Source organism: Macrotis lagotis, chromosome 8, assembly GCF_037893015.1.
Source record: "Macrotis lagotis isolate mMagLag1 chromosome 8, bilby.v1.9.chrom.fasta, whole genome shotgun sequence".
Classification (NCBI taxonomy): domain Eukaryota; kingdom Metazoa; phylum Chordata; class Mammalia; order Peramelemorphia; family Peramelidae; genus Macrotis; species Macrotis lagotis.
Window position 1 is genome coordinate 105,336,344 of NC_133665.1, and position 23,007 is coordinate 105,359,350.

The 23,007-nt window shown below is 40.7% G+C and overlaps 2 protein-coding genes and 1 long non-coding RNA gene across 4 annotated transcripts in view; 1 reads left to right on the forward strand and 2 right to left on the reverse strand.

The window, feature by feature from the left end:
- Positions 1 to 307: 307 nt before the first annotated feature.
- On the reverse strand, positions 308 to 2,469 carry GPX1 (glutathione peroxidase 1). Its single transcript, XM_074197941.1, has 2 exons — positions 2,230 to 2,469; positions 308 to 926 (listed from the first exon to the last, which is right to left on the reverse strand). Exons 1-2 carry the CDS (start codon positions 2,452 to 2,454, stop codon positions 567 to 569), a joined length of 585 nt encoding a protein of 194 aa, XP_074054042.1. The 5' UTR covers positions 2,455 to 2,469; the 3' UTR covers positions 308 to 566.
- An 85-nt stretch (positions 2,470 to 2,554) lies between these two features.
- The window catches only part of LOC141495986 (uncharacterized), a 46,623-nt gene continuing 26,170 nt past the window's right edge, over positions 2,555 to 23,007 (forward strand). Inside the window, exons 1-2 of the long non-coding RNA XR_012470920.1 lie at positions 2,555 to 2,844; positions 9,851 to 15,045. This is a non-coding gene — a long non-coding RNA (uncharacterized LOC141495986). The remainder of the gene's footprint in view (positions 2,845 to 9,850; positions 15,046 to 23,007) is intronic.
- The window catches only part of RHOA (ras homolog family member A), a 66,398-nt gene continuing 54,780 nt past the window's right edge, over positions 11,390 to 23,007 (reverse strand). For both annotated transcript variants that reach the window (XM_074197943.1, XM_074197942.1), the window contains 4 exons: positions 21,789 to 21,946; positions 17,302 to 17,422; positions 14,818 to 14,948; positions 11,390 to 12,729 (listed from right to left, as the gene is read on the reverse strand). In XM_074197943.1, coding sequence (XP_074054044.1) covers positions 12,556 to 12,729; positions 14,818 to 14,948; positions 17,302 to 17,422; positions 21,789 to 21,944 — 582 coding nt within the window. In that variant the 5' untranslated portion in view covers positions 21,945 to 21,946 and the 3' untranslated portion in view covers positions 11,390 to 12,555. The remainder of the gene's footprint in view (positions 12,730 to 14,817; positions 14,949 to 17,301; positions 17,423 to 21,788; positions 21,947 to 23,007) is intronic.

The following is a 23,007-nucleotide window of genomic DNA, read 5'->3' on the forward strand; positions in this document are numbered from 1 at the left end:
TTCTTGGTTTTTATTAAGAAAGCCCATGGCCCACTGAACAAAGTAGGGCCTGTTATCTGAATGGCAGGAGGCAGGAGAGTCCAATGCCAATTATTGAAAAGAGAGCAGTGTGGTAGTGATGGGGATATTGTGGGATGGCTACTTAACAATCATTTGGCCTTGGGCAAATCTACCCATTGGATGGTTTGGGGGGGGGTCTTGATCTTTTAAGGTTTCAGTCTCTCATCTCAGTAGAGACAACATTAAATGGGTTTAGGAAAGGAAGACAAGTCAAAGGTCAATTCTGATAAGTGAAAGACAGACTCAGTTTTCCTTCTACAACTTTATTAAAACAGACAGGAATTTGAGCTATCCAGAGTAAAGGCGAGGCAGGCCACTAGAGTCTCATGGAGGTTTTACATGCAACATCAAATGTTCTTTCTCCTTAAAGGTTTAAAAAGAACACTATCATAGATAAAACCCACATGGACCATTAGTACCCTTCTGCCAAACTCCAGGAAGCCCATTTCAGAGAATACTGGAATGCTTTGAGCAGTAGCTATATATTCTCAGACAGACACAAAGCCTTAGCGCTTCTTGTATGCCTTTGTCAGGAGCTTCTCGATATCCTTTTCGATATGGATGGTTTCATATCGCCTGCTGTACCTTTTCACGGGCACACCATCAGGACCCACCAGGAACTTCTCAAAGTTCCAAGCGATGTCATTCCTGCACACTGGAGACCAGATGATGAATTTTGGGTCGGTCATCAGAGAGACAGGATCATCACTTGGGGCTGGCAGTGCCTCCCGGAGAAAAGCAAAGAGGGGATGAGCCTTCTCTCCATTCACCTCACATTTCTCAAAGAGCATGAAGTTGGGTTCAAATCCATTGCCTGGTCGGACGTATTTCAAGGAATTCAAGATCTCCTCATCGTGGCCATTCTCCTGGTAAATCAGACACCAGAATCATATTATAGGGGAAGGGTAAAAAGTTAGCCTAGGGTTCTCTGGGACTTGGTTTGGAGGAAGCCTTCATAAGACAGAACAAATGAGGGATTTTTTTTTTTTTGGATGAGTCATAATGGTCCTTTCCCAGCAGAAGCCCAATATTGCAAAATCCAAGTTGGGACCCTTAAGTCTGAGACATTCTTATTCTTAGCTTAGAGCTCAAAGAAAAGTCCCCAGAGGACAGTTTCAGAAAAGGATGACTCAGAAAAAAAGTGGTTTGCCAGTTAATTTTCCTTCCCATATTCTTTATTCCAGACAAACAGGCCAGGCACCTTCATTTTCCCCATTCTGAGCTTTGGCTCAGGTCACTCCCCACCCCACGCCCAATTCTCCATCTGTTTGGAATCACTGAAGGTCTCAGTAGGGGGTAGGAATTTCTCAATGACTGCTTCCCCCCGCCTCCCCCAAGTCTCTCTTTCACCCAGCATCATTGATCTTGTTTTCTCCTGGTTAACAATATATGTGTTCACCAGCTTTGCCTCGAGAAGAGGGACTGGGTAGATTTACCCAAGAGTAAGTGGTTTTGCATCCTGTTAATGCATCATCACTAATTGCTGAACTGAACTGACAAGAGGAGGTCAGAGTCCTCACTCTCATTCTATTCATCGTTTAACATCACTTCCAAGAAGACTTTCCAGATCCCTCTTCCTTCAGACCTCAGGCAACACTTTGTTTTGTGACTCTTTAGCGGGCTCGGGTAGGGTATTCCTATGTTTTAAGTGGGTGCAAGGAGTCTTATCTAACCGGGCCTTCCCTCAGGCCTGGAGTCCGGCCTCGGTGGGCTATGGCCCGAGGAAGGCACCTCCTCCTGCCCTCCCAAGGGAGTGGGGGGTCGGGAACGGAAAGCTTTCAGGCCTCCCCCCAGGTGCCCAGCACATTTCCTGAATTTCCTGCCCAGCTTTAGGGAAGTTTAAGATTCCTGTGTGGAGTTCCCAGTCCGGGAAGGCTGGCAGGGTGCCCTGGGGCAAATCACTTAATCTTTGGGGAGGGTTTCAGTTTTTCCATCTGTAAAACGGGGGTGATGTTTGCACCCTCGGCCCCCCGGGTGTTGCTAGGAGAATACACCCCCCAGGAGTTAGAAGCGCCTGGAAGCTGGAGGGGCCCGGGGAGGGCGGCTGGAAGGCTTTGGGGCTCTGTCTTGCGGGGGGGCGCTCTGCATCCCTCCCTGCCCCCCGGGCCCCCCCCGTGAACGCTGCAAGCTGTGGGCTGCCCCCCGCAGCGGGGGCCCCCGGCCGCTCACCTGGTGGCCGAACTGATTGCAGGGGAAGCCGAGCACCTGGAAGCCGCGGCTGCCGAGGCGCTGCTGCAGCTCGTTCATCTGCGTGTAGTCGCGGGTGGTGGTGCCTCAGAGCGACGCCACGTTCTCGATGAGCAGCACCTTGCCCCGCAGCGAGGCCAGGCTCACCAGCTCCCCGCTGCCCAGCAGGCGGGCCGAGAACGCGTGCACCGAGAGCGGGAGCGCCATGGCGGGGCGCGCGGGCCGGGCGGGGCGCGGCGCGGCGGCAACGGAGAGGCGGCGGGCGGCGGGCGGCGGGCGGCGCCGCCTTTTCTAGAGGCGGCGGGGGGCGGTGACGCAGGGCGGAAGCCGGGCCCCGGCCCCGGGGAGGGGCGGCCGGCCAACCGCCAGGCCCGGGGGGAGGGGCCCGCCGCCGGGGCGCCGTGCCAGCCCGCTGCGCCCGCTCCGCCTCTTCGGTGCGAGCCGAGGCCCGGGGGCCCAGGGAGAGGCAGAGGCTCGGCCTCCCGGGCCGGCCTGGCTCCGGTGCGCCCTAGGGGCGGGCACCGGCGAGCCTTCACGTAGCACTCGTGGCCCGGCCGGGCTCGTGCTCTCTCAATTGATGCTCATACTAACACTGAGGTAAGGGCTATTACCCCCCATTTTACAGAGGCTGCGTGTGCAGTCACTCCATGACATCCGACTTCAGGCTTTGCCGAGTCCCGTCCGGGGCTCTGTCCACTGTAATACCCGCCTGACCCACTTGCCCCCCCCAAAAAAAGTCATAACTACAAGGTCATGTATGAGGCAGCTTGTATAGTGATGCCTGAAAGCTTCCCCCCACTCCCTTGGGAGGGTAGGGGGTGCCTTCTGCAGACCAATATCCCACTGAGGCCCGAGTCCAGGCGCCAGGGAAGGCAGGGTTACCTAAGATTCAACACCTCGAACCAACTTAAAACAGGTAACTTGGTGCCCCAAGACTTCACTCTGAATCCTAGCTCTTTCACTTTAATCTGAGTCCCCTGAAACACAATCAGTTTGCTCATTGGGAAGTGAAGGGAATGGGGATAGATGACCTTCCAAGATCATACATGTGATCACACACACACACACACACACACACACACTTCCATACTACGATCCTGGAACAGAAGACTCTATGTATATAGATTCATCTGTGAGGTCAGAAAGAAGTTTACTATTTACTGGTTGTGCAGTCTTGAGTGACCACCGCCCTTATGTTTTTCTTCCTAAATAGTCGTGATTTTTTTAGTTTGTTCCATACTCTGTTTTGAAGCTTTCACTTTCCCCAAGACAATACTTTTTCTCAATCAACAAACATTTCTTAAATACTGCGTGTACATTTGTACAATATAAATATAAGGCAAATAACTACCAGGTAGCTAAGTTTCATGTACATGACACATGAAGAAATAGGAATTCTTATTTGGGGAAGGTGATGAGAGTGCCCTCCAGACCCATGAGACAGCCAATATAAAGACAAGGAAACTGGATGGAGTGAAGAACAGCCAGAATGTCATTTTGGTTGGACAGTAGACTGAGAGAAATAATATGAGTCTTGAGTAGATAGATTAGGGTAAATTGTGAAGGTTTTTTTTTTTAGGTTTTTTTTGCAAGGCAAATGAGGTTAAGTGGCTTGCCCAAGGCCACACAGCTAGGTAGTTATTAAGTGTCTGAGACTGGATTTGAACCCAGGTACTCCTGACTCTAGGGCCGGTGCTTTATCCACTGTGCCACCTAGCCACCCCAATTGTGAAGGGTTTTAAGAAAACAGAGTCCATATCTGATCCTAGAGGTAATAGAATGTTACTGGTGTTTAGCAGTAGAGGAGTCAGTCATATGGTAGATTAATGGTTAATGAAAATCCCTTGGACTGCTGCGTGGGGAGGATGGTTTAGGAATGGCGAGAGATTTGAGGCAGAGTGCCCAATCAGCAGATCCTGGAATAGTCCAGAAGAGACATGAGGAGGAACTAGACTAAAACTGAATGGAAAGACAAGAGAAATACTGTGGAGACCAGAAATATTGTGATTATGATTAGATAGGTGTGATGTGAAAGAGAAATGAAAGACAGCTTGCTTAAGGTACACTCCTGGAGGTAATGTAGTGACAAAAGTGCAGAACCTGAAGTCAAGTTCAGATCTGCTCACAAGCACTTACTTGCTGGGTGGCCTGCATCAAGTCACTTAATTTCTATCTGCCTCAGTTTCCTCATCTACAAAATGGGGATAATAGCCCCTACCTCTTGGGGTTGTTGCAAGGACCAAATGAGATACCATTTGTGAAGCTCCTTAGTGAAGTGCTTCCACCCTTTGCTAGATGGTAGATGAAATTGAAAGCCTTAGAAAGATAAAGAATTGATGTACCTGGGAGGGAAATCAGGAAAACAGGTAGACAGTTGGATTTAGGGGAAAGAAAATGAGTTCTATAAGAGGAACAATTTCTGTTATGCAAAGTGAACTCCTAACTTCTATTCCAACTCTTCTTGGTTCTGGGTCTATGAGAAAGCCAGGTGTATGTGTATGAGCACGCTTGACAGAGACAATTTCTAGCTGCCTCAGTTTTCTCAACAGAGAGAGTCAGGCATGTACAGGAAGGGGCCAAGGCCTCATTTAATATTAATGTTCCTAAACAGGACCACTCCAGCTTAACCCAACCACAGACCTTGAGCTGATGCACATAACAAGGCCACTGCAGACAAGGCTATTCTACCTCACTAAGCTAAGATGTTCCATTGTGCCCGGCAGAGGCAACACATAAAGGAGTTGACTTGGCATTCTGTCAGTCAGTCACTGCTGGATAAAGGAACATTGATTAAACAATACCATTCACTTAGCACTGTGGTGTACATAAAAAATCAAAACAGTTACCAGGCTTAAAAAAAGTCCAGATGTCTTGAATGATGCCAGTTGCCAATGGACTGTTGTGGTTAAAGCTCAGTAAGCATGTCAGTGTAATTGGATCACATAAAGGTAGTAAGTCAGGCAGGAAGAGGCTAGTTTGTGAACATCTGTAAATACCAAAGGACTTTATATTTGGTCCTGGAGATAACAGGGAGACAAACTGAAGTTGATTAACTATTAACTCAAGACTGTACAACCAGTTGATTGACTAATCAAGTATAGTTGATTATAAGTCAGACCTACTTAAAAAAACAAACTTTAAAATCCCTTGATCTAAAACCCTTAAAAATCCACTTATTTTAAAATTTTGAGTTCCAAATTCTTTCTCCCTCTCTGTTCAATGAGAAGAAAAGCAACATGATATCAATTATACATGTAAAATCATGTAAGTTAGACCTATGCTTAAGGAAAATTACTTTGGAAGCTATGTGGAGAATAAATTGGGGTAGGGGAAAAACTTGTGAGAATGAGCAGCATATTTGTAAAACCCTGGTCTCCAGGAAGAAACTTTCAGGAAGAATGATTTAGTTCCCAACTTCTGATAAAATCACCATAAAAATAATTCAAAGCAGAAAGGGCCACACTTTAACATCTGCATGGAAAATGTATTGAAGTTTGGTATATTCAGAACCCCAGTGGTATGTTTGTCTGCTTCCTGCTCTGTCTATCCTTTATTTGGTGCCAGGAGAAGTACTGTTAAGGACCACGGAATACTTGAGAGTTAAGAAACAAATATGAAACTCTCTTCCAAAGAGGAGGTAGACATTCAGAAAAGGAAGCAGCAACTGTCAAGGAATGGGGATGGGAGTCACATGAAAAATCTAAAAGAATCAGAGGAAAGAGAGGAATCCTGGTGCTCAGAGCTGTAAGTAGGACTTCAAGACCTTGACATTAGGGAGGCGATGCCATGACAAGCACGTGATTTGGATTGGAGTGAATCACCCGTCTTACTTTCTCCTTCAGAGCCATCTGAGTCCAGGGGCCAGATATGGAACAGGACAACTGGAGATGGCCCTGGATACAAGTTAATCAGGGTTAAGTGATTTGTCCAAGGTCACAAACCTAGTAAGAGTATCTTGAGACTCGGATTCCAACTCCCATCCTCCAGACTCCAGGGCCAGTACTCTTAACCCACTGCACCACCTAACTGCCCTTAGGGTAGAACCTGACTCAGGTTAATAACTTTAAGTTTAGGTTTGGTGCTTGAACGAAATGAGACATTCATAGATTGTTCAACAGTTAACAAAAGTGTCAAGAGAAGAAAAAAAATGGAAATGGAGACTCAGAAGTGCCACATCTCAAACCACACAATTATAAAAATTATTAGGGATCAGTTAATTGTCAAAATAATTTGGTAGTGGTTAAAAAATAGATATTGATCAGTTTGATAGATTCAGGATCCAAAACATGGAACAAATATACATAGCAATCTAGTATTTGATAAACACAAAGGCTTGAAAGGGCACTTGTTTTTTCTCCCCAATTAGAATGTCAATGCTACATCATCATAACATCCCTTTCCAAATGTTCACATTGTTAAAGTTTCTCTAGATTTTTGTACTTGTATTTTCAAAGTTCTACCTCAGCCCTGTCTTTTCATCAGAAATACTTGAAGTCCTTTATTCCATTAAAGATCCTTTCCCATTTCCTTCTGTGACTCAAGATTTGCAGGGAAAGTTGGGCTTGATTGTAAGCTACCAACTTTTTTTTTTCAAAATAGTTTATTCCAAGATATCTGTTCATTTTTTTTAAGTTTTTGCAAGGCAAATTGGGGTTAAGTGGTTTGCCCAAGGCCACACAACTAGGTAATTATTAAGTGTCTGAGACAGAATTTGAACCCAGGTACTCCTGACTCCAGGGCCAGTGTTTTATCCACTATGTCACCTAGCCACCCCCGGCATTTTCTTTTCAATTCTTTCCTCCAGAGCTTGTATTTCCTTAAAAAAAAAAAATTCTTGTAATTCGTTTTTTTTTTTAATCTCTTGCTTCATTTCTTCTTTGAATCTCTGCTTGCTATCTTTATACTTTTTTCTTTTGGGTGATTACCTAGATTTGCAATAATTTATGATTGTTTTCTTCTTATTCATTTCTCCAGCATTAGTTCCTGAATTGGAACTTCATGCTTAGGCCAGGGTCCAAACTGGTGTGCTTTTGGGTATCACGGCTAACCCTGTTTGATCTTGCCCTAGATCCCTCGGATTCCTGCACTGACTTCTTCCTTCTAGGGTTAGATCCCTTTGGATCTTTGAGATTCAGAGTAATGCATCTCCAGGTTCTTCTATAGCATCTCAGGACAAGGTGCTAGACTTTGAAGTCCCAGGATGTTCTGGTTCTGCCTAGCTTTACTGTTGGTTAATGCCAAAAATCACACTGCTGCTGTTTTAACAGGGATTTCAAGTTTCTTATTCTCCTTATTTCCTTTCCCAGTACCCTTTCAGTGCAAAATGCTACTCTTGCTGCCTCCTAACAGTGTTCTGTTGGTAATACACGTCTCTGCCCCATAACTTGTCTGGCTGATAGTTCCTTTTTTTTTAATTGTCCATAGACTTTTTGGAGTAGGTATCTCTTCTAGCTTTTTTTTTGCAAGGCAAATGGGGTTAAGTGGCTTGCCCAAGGCCACACAGCTAGGTAATTATTAAGTGTCTGAGACTGGATTTGAACCCAGGTACTCCTAACTCCAGAGCTGGTACTTTATTCACTGTGCCACCTAGCCGCCCCTCTTCTAGCTTTTTTGATTTTTTTTTTGGCAAGGCAATTTGGACTCAGTTCTTCCCGACTCCAGGGTCCGTGCTCTATTCACTAGCTGACCCCATTTACAGCTTTTTATTCTGTTTGGATCAATAGCCTGATGCCAAAGGTTTTTGTTGCAGTAGGTGGAGAACATCAAGAAGCTATTTTGCCCAGTATTGTTTAATGTTTTTATCAGTGAATGGAAGGCAGAGATGACATTTTTATCCCTTCTCTAGATAACAAAAGTGAGATTTAAAAAGAGCTTGACAAGGTAGACTAGGGCTGTCCAACCTTGCTTTTTAAAAATTTTTATTAAAACAACAGATAATATGATTAGCCATTTTAGTGAGAGCTCTGCAGTAGCTCAGTTTCATTTACTAAAGCATTTAAGTATACCCACAGGGGGCCGAATAAAATTGAATTCAGGCCACATCTGGCATTTTGAACAGCCCTGAGATAGACCATTAGGCTAAACTGAATAAGATAAAGTATCATCGTTAATACTCCAGTTCAAAAACCAACTTCAGAAGTTGGTTGTTGTGGCTGAACAAAGTTTGTCTTAAAATTGTAGTGGAATGCTGTGTTTAATGAATTGTGTTATGGTGGCCAACAACGGTAATATAATTTTAGGTCATATTAAAACCAGTTGTGCTTTTAAGACTAAGATATTAGAATCAAAGGTTTAGTTAGCTGGAACCTAGTTTCTCTAGGTCTACTCCCTCATTTTACAGAAGAGGAAATCAAAACTAAGTAAAGTGACATGCTCAAGGTCAAAACTGGCCTCTGAACCAGGTCCCCATGCTATGAAATATAGAGCACTTTGGATCACTGTGGTCCACCATGGTCAGAACATCTTGAGCTCAAGTGAATAAGCTTGCCAGAGCAAGGCAAGCAAGATACCAAAGGACCTCAAGTTCATGCTATGTAAGCCATAGTTGAAAGCAGTGGAAGTGGAAAAGCTTGAGAAGACATGAAAGACATAACATCGGAATTTAAAGGGCTACCTTATGATCAGGGAATTAGGCTTCTTGATGGCCTCATTCAGAAAAATTAGGATGAGTAGAAGTTGCTTAGAGGCAAATTTAAACTTGAGATAAGGAAACAAATTCCTAATAATAATAACCTAAAAAGCATAAGAGAATGATGAACAAATGAATGATAAAATGTCTATTACACATTTACTATTTGCCAGGGGAGATATGAATACAAGCAAGATACTTCTTGCTCTCAACAAACTTACATTCTAATGGGGAAAGACAATGCATAAAGGGGAGGAAAAGGGGGGAATGTACCCATAGTGACATGGTTTGGAAATGTACAGGAAGTGCTTTGGACCATAGGATATGTTGAAAGTTTACTTATCAGAACCTCAAATGGTTCCAAGGAGAGAGCAAGATTGATTTGGGTAGCTGGTTCTCTCTCATGAAGTCTTGATGACCACTTTTTATTTGATGTAGAAGGAATTACACTTCCTTTACAAGATGCCTTTAAGCAAGATCCTCTGATATTGTAGAAAGAATGGACTTGAGCCAAGAGCAGTCAAGTTCAAAGTCTGGCTTACCAGTTAAGTCTGGGAAAAACCACATTCTTGGTCTCAAATTTCAGTATCTGGAAAATGGGAATATTACTTCCAATCTCAACCAGTTACTTGTCAAGTATTGTCCATGTTCCAGGCAGATTCTTAAGAGATAAAATTAAAGGCGATAATATGTGTTTATATAGATTTATGAAATACAGGATGAAGCATTTGTGGGAAGGGCACTAGCAACTGTGGGATCAGGAAAGGATTCTTTTAAAAACTCATTTGAGCAAAATTTCATATATGGAATCGATTCAAAGGTGTGAAGACTGGAGATGGAAAAGCAATAAGGCTAGTTTGGCTGGAGTAATATTGGGAAGAAAGGTTATGAAATGCTACAGAGAACTTTTTTTTTGATCGTAGAATAGGGAGATGAAAGTTACATTAAAAAAAAATCCAAATTTTTTTTTGGCAGAATGTGGAAAATAAATTGGAATAAGGAGAAAGACTGGGAGGCTGTTGGAATAGTTCAAGCTAGCCTTGATCAGGATTGAACTAAGGTGTTGGCTTTAAGGGGACAAAAGAGATGTTAAAAAGGTAAAAATGTAAAATTTGGTAACTCATGGGAGGGGAAAGATGAGCTTACTTGACATGATTTTGCTATGCTTATAGAACAGTTCTAGAAAGTTTGTAAGTCAAGTCCTAGACTCACTGCCTTATTAGATTCTTCTGCTTAATTCCTTAAGAAGGATAGTCTTTCAACTCTTAACTCTCCTCGTGATCAAGTGTTTTGCTTATAGCAGACAATATATATAACTTAAGTTATGTTTGCTAAATTTAAATGACTCCCTAACTTGAAAGGACTTAAGATTCCAAAACACATTATCTTTGGTCTGCCTCCAGGACCCAAAACATGTTAGCTAAAGGCTTTTTACCCTCAAAGCAATTTCCCTCCCAGGGACAGCGGACTAAGTCATATGTTGTTGCTAGCTTCAATCTAGCTGCATATTTATCTCAGAATAGTACAAAACATTACTTTTGATAATTTCTATTTCCTTTTTCATGTCTTGGGAAGGTTAACACTATCCCCACCCCCATCCTCAGAACGAGCAAGAACTCATTGCTAGACTGATACCCACTGAAGGGCCAGAGAGGGAAGTAAAAGTGCTTGTGAACTTGATGTGTGTATGGGAGGACATCTCATCAATTTTGACATCACAGACTAGTTCTGCTGTTTTGCCAATTATTAATCATCAGGAACATATGACTAAGGGATGAATTATAAGCCAAAAAAAGCTGGCAAGGGTAGTGCAGAGTCTAAATTGTTTTTAATGGAAGCAATGGCTGGTTTTAGTGGGATGAGGAAAAATGATCATTTTTGTTTAAACCTCTCCCTTTCCCTTCTGAGAAAATGGTGGTCACAAATACCATCCTAACTTTTTTAGAAGGTGATCTCTGGCTAGCAGGTCACTAGCTGGGCTATTTATGTACTCACGTCTTACTCCTATTTTTTGTGTTTGTCTTTGATTTTTTTCCTTCTCCCACATTTCCAAATATAATGAACAATTTAGGCACTTCAGTGGTTTTACCTCTTCCCCTCCTCTAATAAACTGCCACTCACCTTTTACTTATCTTTCCTTCTCCTCTATTGATCATTCTAAATGCTAGGTAATTTTTCTCAAGACAATACATTTGGTCATGTTGCTCCACTTCAGTAATTCCCAATTGTTTCCCAAGAAATTTAGGGCCTTCTTCCTTCTGTAATATTTCATTTGCAACTCTAAACAAAGTATAGTATAGTTATTTTCCTACTGATGTCCAAGTCTTTTCCTTCTCAACTCCATGATGACAAGGCTCCGGTTTTACTTAAGCTCTGATTAATACAGAATTCTAGATATAGAAGACATCACTAAGCCATTGAAGTTAGCCTATCTCAAGTTTGTCCTGGGACACCCCCTCATCTGCCACTGCTGGCCTAGAGGAGTGAGCGAGACAAACACCAGGATACAGGAAGTTTAGAAAACTGCCTTTATTCTATTAGTAGTTGGAAAAAATTAAATGATACAGAAAAAAGTTTAGTCAGTTGGAGAAGAATGAGAAGTTCCAAGGGGGACTTTGGCCACCAACAAAGAGAATGGGTAGTAACTCCTCACTAATTAAGAGGAGTCACCACTTATAAGAATAAGAAATAAAGAAACATTGACTATACCAGGATGCTGCAACTTGAGTTCAGATAAATCACTCCAAACATCTGAATCATTGAGTTGCCTTGGGGTGGAACCAATTCCCCTTTCACTGAACCCTGCTCTAAGGGACAAGGGTAGACACCGGAGTATATTGTGCAGAAAAGGAACTACTAATGGCTGTCATTCTCTGAAGAAACTGACAAAAGGGGATTTCAAATGTTTTCCCATCTGACTTTATGTTCAAATGTTCTTTCTTAAAAAAAAAAAGAAAAAAAAAAAACAAAAAACCCCACCAAAACCCCAAAGAGACCTTTTGGAGAGATAACAAATATCAGTATTAGGAAATCCAATTATACAAAAAAATACTACATCTAAGCTGGGGTAGATATATTTATTTTTGGTAACATACATTAAGTGGCACTAATTACACAGTAACTCTAAGGTAACTAACATGAAACCACAGAACTGTAGCTTTGCCACAGTTGCATGGGGACCTGCTGTCTCATTGCTGGTCCCATTTTCAAACAATTGAATAATACCCCAGAGCTATACCAATAAAAGCCTTAGAAGAGGTCCTGCTCTGAAGTGACTCATATTGATTCCCCAGAGGGCCCTGCAGCTAACAGCAACAGGACATGTTAGGTATAAAAGTAGTTAAAGCCCAATTCACAAAAGTTATCACCTTTTTTCTTTCTAGAAAGAAGCAAGAAGTTAAGAATTCCCTTGAATTAGTGCCAGATGTGCTGGTTGGGAGAATGAAGAAGGTTATTAAGAGTAATGTCAGAGGGACTCTGGTGTGCACAGATGTATTGGACACAGACTGTCATTAAACAATCATGGTTGGCTTCTAAATACTGGTAGCAAGATGATTTCTGATTTGTAAATCTCTTAAAGTAAATTATAGATAAATGAAAAAGGCCAGTAATCATACACTAAGATTAATAAACAGCACTTCAAAAATTAACCGAGTGAGGACTTGGGCTTTTCACTGTGTTTACAAGACAAGGCACCCGGATTTCTTCTTTCCACGTCTGGCTTGCAAAGCCGCTCTTGTGGCCATTTCAAAAACCTCCCTCACACCGTCTTTGGTCTTTGCTGAACACTCCATATAACCAAATGCACCAATCCGATTTGCCATATCTCTACCTTCTTCAGGTTTCACTGGCTCCTGAGGGGAGAGAGAGAGAGAGAAAAAAAATGTTTTTCAGTCAAGTAGGAGTGATTTGTAGGTTCACTAATGTATCCTAGAAGTCATCTACAAGAACCAGTCACAAAGCATCTACAAAAACTTCATTAAGTCTCTAATTAAAACTCAATTAAACAGAATTATCCATAGGATCAAAGAATGTTTATATAGAAGAGAAGTAACTGAGCTGGGACATGATCCTCAGATTCTCTATTATTAGCTAAATCTACTATACTCTACACCATAAAGTCTCATTCTCAAAGATATTCCCCTCAGGGACCAGATATGACTAAAATGATTATCAGGAGTTTCAGACTTTCTAGCCTCAAATGAGGAGAAAAAGAATACTGATTTAAAATGGAAAGGTATAAAGTACCATTGATTCGTTGTTTAATGTAAAAATTGTATCCTGATCTCCTTGGGCTTTACCCTCTACCTAATTCTAGGTCCAGGACAGGCGAAGGGAGTTCACCTTTTGCCCTCTGATGAGAGGCAAGACATAAAAACCTAGGTTGGACCCTGGTTCATGGTTGCCTCAGTCTTCTCTGATAATGGCCCAGCCAACCCGGCTCAACTGTTCTTTTATCTCTCTTCCCTGCCCCTCCCCCAGCCCTTCCTATGTCTTGTAACTTATTAAATAAATTTTTGTTTTATTTTTAAAAAAAATAAATAAATGGAAAGATAGCAAAAAGTTTTCCGGTGCCAACTCCTAAGAGGGCAGTGACACTCCTAAGCCAGATAAAATGCCTGTTAAAAAAAAGTAGATCCTAGGAAGCTTAACACCAGCCTTGAAATCAGGAAGACCTGAACTCAAATCTGGCCTGAGACATATACTAATAATAACGTTGTGACCTTAGGCAAGTCTTATTTAACCCTGACTGACTGCAACTTACAAAAAAAAAAAAAAAAAAGATATATCCTGATCAAAAGATATCTAAAGACTGAAAACTTGGATAGCAAATAGTGGCTGGAAATACAAATTCTACCTTGAAAGGGCACATTTAGTTTCCTGAAAGCAACCTGAAGGGCTGTTGAGACAAATGGGAAAAGGCAAATAAAACAGCCCAGAGTTCACACACCAATAGTCACCTGTCTCTAAATAAACTGAGGACCCCAATGTCTCCTGTAAGGGGTTGATTGCTTCAATTCTGGTAGAGGAAAAAGGCCTTCATGAGCTCACTGTCTTTACTGTCACAAGAAAGGAGAGCTTGGAAGGGACCTTGGCAACTACTGAAACCAACCACAACATCCTAATTTTACAGATGAGGAGACAGAGGCCTAAGGAAGTGAAGTCATTTGCTCAAGGTTGTACAACTAGTTTAGAAGCATAGCTGAGATGTCATTTTTTTCCTTTTTTTTTTAAGATTTTGCAAGGCAATGGGGTTAAGTAGCTTGCCCAAGGCCACAAAGCTAGGTAATTATTAAGTGTCTGAGGCTGGATTTGAACTCAGGTACTCCTGACTCCAAGGCCAGTGCTCTATCCACTGCACCACCTAGCTGCCCCCTCAATGTCTTTTAAGAATGGTACAAGAGGGGTGACTACAGTCCTCTCCCATTTTACAGATGGACAAACTGAGACCAGTGGGTAGCAAAACCAGAAGTGACTAGTCTGATTCTGAAAGATAAGAAGTGGGTTGGCGGATCCAGCATCTTGGTCCCACTCTGTCTACTTAATGACTCTATGTATGGCAAATATGCTAGTCTTGTGATCCCCAGTGTTCTTCTCAAAAATGGAGAGAATTATTTCAGCCCAAGGTAGAAAGTGAAGAGGCAGGGAAAGGATTTATGTCCAGGTGTTCATTACTTTCAGTCTCAAGTTAGTTCTATTCAAATTTAACATAAAATCTCCCAGTGATGAAAACAGAAAAGAAAAAAATCTTCAAAACATTCTTGCCCAAATGGACAAAGGTCAAAAATAGTGATCCTTACACTCAACCTTGTTAGATGTGAGGATGCTGAAAAGAGGTTGGGGTCAAAGAAAGAGCCCTGAGCTGCTCAGGAAGTTCTCTCTACATATTCAGGCATCTTTCCTCCTAGGAACTTTTTAGCCCCTCCCCAAACAGGACATGCCTGCTTCATCTTGGCCAGTTCCCGTCTCGTGTGCTCATCATTTCGAAGATCCTTCTTATTCCCAACCAGGATAATGGGCACGTTGGGACAGAAATGCTTCACCTCTGGGGTCCACTTCTCTGGGATGTTTTCTAGAAGAACCAAAAACAATAGTCATGAAGGAATGGAAGTGCATAAAAACTACAGACAGAACTTGGATTAAATGATAAAGAGCATCTTTTTGCTAAGGTGAGACTAGGTATACCTTGTTTCATACTTTGACACTTCTGAGCAGCTACATTAAAGCTTTCAAATTTATAAGTACTTATACAATGATCGAAGACAATTGAAAGGAATCATGATGGAAAATTTTATCCACATCAAGAAAAACTGATGAGAAGTCTAAATGCAGATTGAAGCATACTACTTTTACTGTATCTTTTTTTGTTTTTTTTCCCTTTCAAAACAGGATTAATATAGCAAACGTTAAACATGATTCCTGTTAAACATGTTTATGTATAATAAAATTCTTACCTTTATAAGGAGGGTAAAAATTGGAATCAAAATTTTTCAAAAATCAGTGCTAAACTGTCTTTACATGTAATTGAAAAAAAAATACTATTAAATGCCAGAAAACCTTACCTATCCTAACCCCACTAGAGCCTCAGATCTTGATTATCTGTCCTTAATTATAGTCCCTAGACTTTGAGTTTTGACAACTTGATATATTCAGATACATCTGATGACAGCATGTTTCCAACTTTTAAGCAGCATTATGGCAACTGTAAAAGAGGTTTATGAAGTTAACTTTTTTTTGACTTGCTTTAAAAAGATTTATTGAAGGAAATCGTTAAAAGTCATACAAGATGAGAAAACAAGTTGTTAGTTATAGTATGGTAGGATAAATGTAATGGCTGAATTTTTCAACCTTTTCTTCTTTGAACTACTTGTAGATTTAAAAATCTTAACCCTAACCATAGGCTAAACTTTCTTTTAGACAATTATCATATTTTAGTAACTTGACAGCCCTGCTCAACAGCTATTCAACCACAGACCTTCACCAATCTCCTGCCTGTTTCACTGTCTCATACAACAATCTTAAGAAGTTACTTTAAATACAAATTATTCTGACTCCCTAAATTTGAGACATTAACTTAATTAGCAACACTAGAATGATGAAAGGCAGATTATGTCACTGAAATAGAATAGCACCTCCTAGAAGGAATACTTTATTTGTGATATCACAAAATAACTAGAACCGAGGAGACCTTGGCTCAAGCACCAACATAGCTATTTCATTTATTGTCTATACAACCTTGGGCAAAGTGATTTGCTCTGAGTTCTAGTTTCCTTATTTATATGTACTTGTATTTGTAGGGTTGTTAATGATAATCAAGTAGGATAATAGATATACAGAACTTAGAACTATTTTATATGAGCATTTATTTATATTGCATTAAATGAAATCCATATTAAGGCTTTTTTTTAGGATTTTGCAAGGCAAATGGGGTTAAGTGTTAAGAAGGCTTTTTTTATAGAACAAAAAATGTTGTTTTAAACCAAAAATTTCAAAGAACTAATTATTTGTATTTGGAATATATTTTCCCCAGACCACCACTTTTCAAAAAAGTTCTTTTTTTTAGGGTTTTTTTTTTGCAAGGCAAATGCGGTTAAGTGGCTTGCCCAAGGCCACACAGCTAGGTAATTATTAAGTGTCTGAGACGGGATTTCTGGATTTGAACCCAGGTACTCCTGACTCCAGGGCCGGTGCTTTATCCACTGCCACCTAGCCACGGCAAACATAGATCTTAGATTTTTTTTTTCAAGGCAATGGGGTTAAGTGGCTTGCCCAAGGCCACAAGGCTAGGTAATTGTCTGAGGTCGGATCTGAACCCAGGTACTCCTGACTCCAAGGCCGGTGCTCTATTCACTGTGCCACCTAGCCACCCCTTTTCAAGTTCTGAAAACAGGGTATTCTATCTACTTGGAAATTCTGAAGTTTCCCACACTGTCATCCTGAGCTTGCTGGCTGAAAAGAATCTATCGACAGCCATAAATTGTATAACGGAATAAAAAAAGAAAGTTCAGCAAAGTAAATTCCTGGATTAGAAGACTTCTCCCTGGGACAAAACAGTAGCTACAAAAACCAGTGTTTCTCCAGATTTAGACACAGTAGATGGCAAGTTCATTGCTGTCTCTCTTCTTGGAAGTACCTCCCCTATTTCTCAGCCGAGTTCCTATAACTTTCATGAACCCTCCCCTTCAAACTGTTGTGCAATCTGGCCCAGATCTCACCACATGACATTTTAACTGCTTGGTACATGCATTTGTTACTAAGGGAGGGGAAAGGAGGAGATGAAATCCAAGTCTGGTACTGCAACTTACTCAACAGGAAGTTACTGTCAAACAAATGAAGTTTTATCACTAGATAATATACATGCACATGGTGTAATTATTACTCCCTTCCCCAACATATTCATCTATATACTGGTCACTGTCACTTACCTAAACTATCAGGGCTATCGATGGAAAAACACATAAGTATAACATCAGTATCTGGGTAGGAAAGAGGTCTAAGGCGATCATAATCTTCTTGACCAGCTGTGTCCCACAAAGCCAACTCCACCTATATGGAGAAAAGATAGATTTTTGGCATAAATTAATAACTACAACCATAAGTAAGCAGGACAAACAATACCTACATTCAGACAGAAAGATTCTTTCAAAAGATGAAGCTTTTTTAAACTTTTAAGAATCATTGCTTCCTTCCCTGGATACAGGTGGTTCATAAAATACACCTACATTTTACATAGATGAAAGCCTTTATGTAGAAAGAATGAATGAGGCACAGATGGTAAATGTCGGAATCCTCTGAATATAAAATCAGGACTCATATATTCTATACTGTGAAACTTCCCAAGCAAGGGGTAGGGGTGGAGTTGGGCAGGGACTAAACTAAATTTTATATTAGTGGAGTTTATCCACAACCTTAGTCACTAAACTCTTAAGCAGAAGGGGAAGTGGGTAGAGTCAGAAAGTATAAATAAGAGCTGCCAAGGAAACTAAATGAACTATAAATAGCAATCTACTAGCTGAAAGAGGATGAGCCTGTCCAAGAGACTTTACATTTGCACAAAAAAACTCCAACCTAACCTTCCCTGACCCAGTCCTGCCAAAAACACTTCAGAACTCTCACTTCAGTGCCTGTTAGTTACAGCAATCTATGAAGAGAGCTGGCAAAAAGGACAAGGAATTAGGCAGGACTCATTTTTCCTTCTGAGGACAAAGCTGAGCTGTGGCTGTCAATCTGTGGAGTTCATCTAATGAAGGAGGCAGAGATTATTCTGTGCCTCATCTGTTAGGGAATATGAGATTTCAGACATTATTTACAAGGCTTACAATAGAAGACAGTTCCTATCTTGTAACTATTTCCAGTTTTATTAGGTTTTTATCATCTGAAGCAAAGGATAAAACTGATGTCAGACCTGTGCAACACACAAAGCCCCACCTAAAAGGTGGGAGTGAGTTGAGTGAGCATTTATTTAGTGCCTATGGTGTGCCAGGCACCACCCTAAACCCTTTTACAAATATTCATTTGACTATCATTTTCCTGTAAAGCAGGTTCTATTATTATGTTCATTTTACACCCAAGGAAACCAAAGCAGAGGGAGGCAAAGCACTTGGTCTATAATCCTAGGCCAAGGGTTCTCTCCACTGTTCAGTTCAACTGTGAGAAGTGATGCTGGGAAACTCAAGAGGTCACTGAGCCTCTGTTTCCTTTTCACACAGGTAATAACAACAACTAGCTGGCATGACCAAGTGCTCTAAGGTTGGCAAAACACTTTTACATAATTTTTCATCTCAGCAATCCTATGAGATAAATTACATAGCTCTAACTCCTATTTTGTACTAACCTACTTATGGACACAGGACTAGTATTGAAGACAAGATCTGACTCTACACAAACCAGTGCTCCTTCTCTTACCCCTCTCCCACCCCCCTTGCCAAAACCCCTCAGAAAGCTCACCCTTCAGCCCATCCTGGAATAGCAACTCTTACCCTCCTCTCCCTTCCTCAGACAATGAGTTGCCTTTTTTTTGAAGACCCATACTTAGACAGTTGCCAATATCTTATCTTATATTTGCCTCCTGGGCAGAATCTTCCCACCATTCTCTAGGCCTCCAGTTGTCCAAAGTGCAAAACTCTAATGTCCTCCCACTCCCTGAACCCAGGAGTGTGGATATTTTATTAGGGGATGGGACAACATAGAAGACCAAGGCACAGCTTCCAGGTAATCCCACAGTAGTGTAGATTTGGAAGTTGGGAGCACTATGCGAAGTGGTCAATGCTAAAGGGGATCATTACAGATTAAGTCAATCCTGGGTCTCCTTTTGCTTTGCCTATAAACCAAGAGATTTAGAACCTTAAGGTACTTTCTGCCTACAGAAAGATCATGTGGGAAATATAAATCTGTAATTGTATGGGAAAGAGAAGGAATGAAACAAGATATTTAGCACGTAATATCAAAGAGAGCCATTAGATTGCTGACCTATACATTTGGTCATAATTAAATGTTGCACCTACTTCAGAGGGCTATTGTAAGACTCAAGTGAGAGTATGTAAGTCAAAGTGCTTTTCAAAATAAAGGAGTTTGTTTGATGCTGTATAAATACACATCTGCTTGTTAAAAGTTGGGCTCCAATCTGGACCAGTTTGTTTGACTGTGGGACAAATCACCATCTCAGGTTGGATTCAGGTGTAAGGGGAATTGGGGCAGGTGGAGTTGATGATCACTAAGGTCCATTTCAGTTCAAAATCTCATAACCACTGCAACAACAATCCTTGGTTTTGAGGAGGATCTTAGGGAAATAATGTATCCTAAATCTTCCGACTAGATCAACTCAGCCACTTCCTCTCAAGAAAAAATTTTCCTCAAGAATCTTTATTGGTGCAAATTTGAGGGTCAGAGATCAGTAAAGATGAAAATATCAGAAAGCATCTGGACTTAGGGTTCTCACTATAAGAAAATTTGGGGAAGAAGGAGGAGCCCACTTCCTCAAGCAAACCCACAAAACTAATAAGGAATGCCTCAGTACCATAAACAGAATTAGGACCTCTCAGCCTGTTTCCCTGATGATATAGTCCCCATTGGACTTAGACTGAAATATCTCTAATGGGGGGGTGGGGGGGCTGGTTTTCTCTGCAGTTCCAGTCACCGCCACCATTTCCATCCTCACTATCTACTTTAATCATGAATGTCTCTCTTGTCCCCACTATACCTTTACTTTCTAATCCCTCCTCCCCCAATTTTCCATCCAAGAAAGTATGTTCTTGGAAAAATGCTAATTATGGATCTCATCCATAGCATTGTTTTAAAGCATTACAACAAAATAAAATAAAATAAAATAAAGCCCAACCCTTTAAAATTGAATCAATGGGCATCAAGAGCATTTTATAGTTTTTCCCTCCAACTGTTATATTCTAAGGTTCACAACTCATAGAAATTGATTATATATGATAGCAATAAGAAACTGTTTCCTGTATGTGGCCTGGGCAAGGATTCACTTCCCAAAGTTTACTTTCACTCAGCTACAGACTATCCTATACCAGTGGTGGGTCTCTGTTTCAACTCCAGTTTCTGAAATCCCAATAATATGGCTTATTATCTCCTCCTACTCCTGGTCTGAACTGCCTAAGCAATCAATTCTAAGGCTCAAATTACACACTAGTATTTGTAGATGCCCAAGTATTGTCCTCATTTTGTGGATGAAGAAACTGACAATCACAATGCTGATATCATTTGCCTAGAATCACATAATCATAACTATCATAATTTGCATCTAGGTTTTTTTGTCCTCAAGTTCTTCTGCAAGAGAAAGGATGCTAAAACTTTCTTATAATTATTCTATAAAAAGGAATCCTTGGACTTTGAGCAATCCTTGAAAGGAGATGCTGTCAAGGTAAAGTCATTAAACCCATGAACTTTTGTGGATTCAGGGTGATAAGAAATAGCAAGTGGGTAGAACAAGAAGGGCAGCTGAAGGGAAAGGAAAAAAGGAAGCATGGTAAAGTTTAAAAGCAACAATATAGAAAAAAGTCTATCTATGTTCTTTCTTGGTGAGTTTTTTTGGCAAGTCACTTTTCCCTCTATGGGACCCAGTTTCCTCATATACAAAATGAGAATATTAGTGCCTTAAAGTTTATTTCTTGACACAGAATCATCAATTAATAAATGTTAGGATGGTTGTATGAAAAACAATTTGGGGTAATTTTAAGGTATCATAAATTTGAACTTTTTTAGAAAAAGTGAAGTGAGAAAAAAAATCAAGTTCTTTATGGTAATCATTACATAAAAATGGGTGGAAAGATACTACTAAATTATTATTATTATTTTTTAGAATTGGCTAGATGGAACAATTTGCCTTTGTTATTCTATTGACCATTTGCAAGACCATAAAAAAAGTAAATTCTGGTCTTATTATTTTACTAATTCTGAATAACAGAAGGTCTGGTTCAGGTTATGACGAACAGTTATCTTCTTTCATATGTGTATAGAAGGTAGGACTCTTTTCTGTTGCAGATAATAGTTTCAGCATGTGGCAAAGGAATCCTGGAGCTGAATCTAACTCTAAATCATGGGTTGGATGTGGGATCATTTCGATCTAAAGAAGTGAACTTCCTGGTCTGTTGACACTGATCAAGATCAGGAGCAAATACAAGAAACTTTCTGTTTGAGGAGAATCCTAGTTCTTTTGTCACAGACTGGAGGATCTAGGATAAGATCCCTTTGCCACTGGAAGCATCTGCTGAGTCTATCTTATAATGGACCCTAAAATGGGCCAACACTGGATTAAAAAGATGAGATTTAACAACACTTCTCCAAAGATTCTTGCTCTATGGTCTACAAGTTTATTTTAAAACTGCACATTTTCCTATTTTTATGAATGACAAAAAAGGGAGTACACAATAGCTCTTATGGAATATATACTTACCTGTTTTCCATCCACTTCAATATCTGCTACATAATTTTCAAACACTGTGGGCACATAAACTTCAGGGAATTGGTCTTTGCTAAATACGATCAGCAAGCATGTCTTCCCACATGCACCATCACCAACTATAACCAACTTTTTTCGGATGGCGGCCATAGCTGGAAAACAAGGAAAGGAATAAATTTATTTTGTTGCTTAGAACCTGTAGCACATACAGAAACATGGTCACTAATGCATGCAGGGTAGGAAAAGGGAAATGAAAAGAGCCGCCTCATCTTCAGATCATAAAATCATTCTGATAGGTAGCCTGGGAATTTGTTACTTGCCCTAAAATATAGGGATTAAATCATCTTAAAATCAATATGGATTTTTCAGACAGGTTGAAATTAAATGTTATCATTAGTCAGCAATATATAATTAGGACTGGAATAGAGTAAATGAGTAAATAGAGGAACACAATCTAATTCTCATTTTTAATGTTGTTCAGTTGTTTGACCCTTTGTGACTCCATTTGAGGTTTTCTTGGCAGAGATAGTAGAATGATTTCTCAGGGACACATAGCTACTAATGGTCTGAGGCTGGATTTGAACCTTCTGACCCCAGGTCTGGCACTCTCTGCACTGAACAACTAAGTTGCCCTCAACACTCCTTTTTTAGGAGTAAGAACATATTAAAATTCACTTTCTAAAGTCACTTCTTTTCCCATCAATAGACACAACATACGTGGCAACTAAGTGATTCCACTGATAGAACAAAGGGCCTGCACTCAGGAAGCTCAAAGTTCCAAGACCGAATTCAGGCACTTAACAGCTGTCCTACCTTAGGCAAGTCACTTAAGACATTTGCCCCAATCTATAATCTTTACTCATTTGTTTCCTCATTTGTAAAATGGGGATAATAGCAGCACATTATCCGGCACAAAAAAAGTGATATTGAATTCTGGCTATAAATGTATTTTACAGTCTGCTTATCCAGTCCTTAGCTAACAAATAATGCCAATAATATTATATAAAAGGTCAGGCCAAGGAGAAGGAAAAAAGCTTGAGCTATATGGAGCTGAGCTTCTCTGCTGCCCTCATTCTCTGAAGATGGGTAAAGCCCAGGTCAGACCACTTTCCTAAACATTTCCCAAGGGAGTTTTCTTAGGGAAGGAAGGTGAGGTCTAAAGGAGGTTTAAGAGAAATGACTACAATGAAATTGACACCCTTGAAGAATTGAA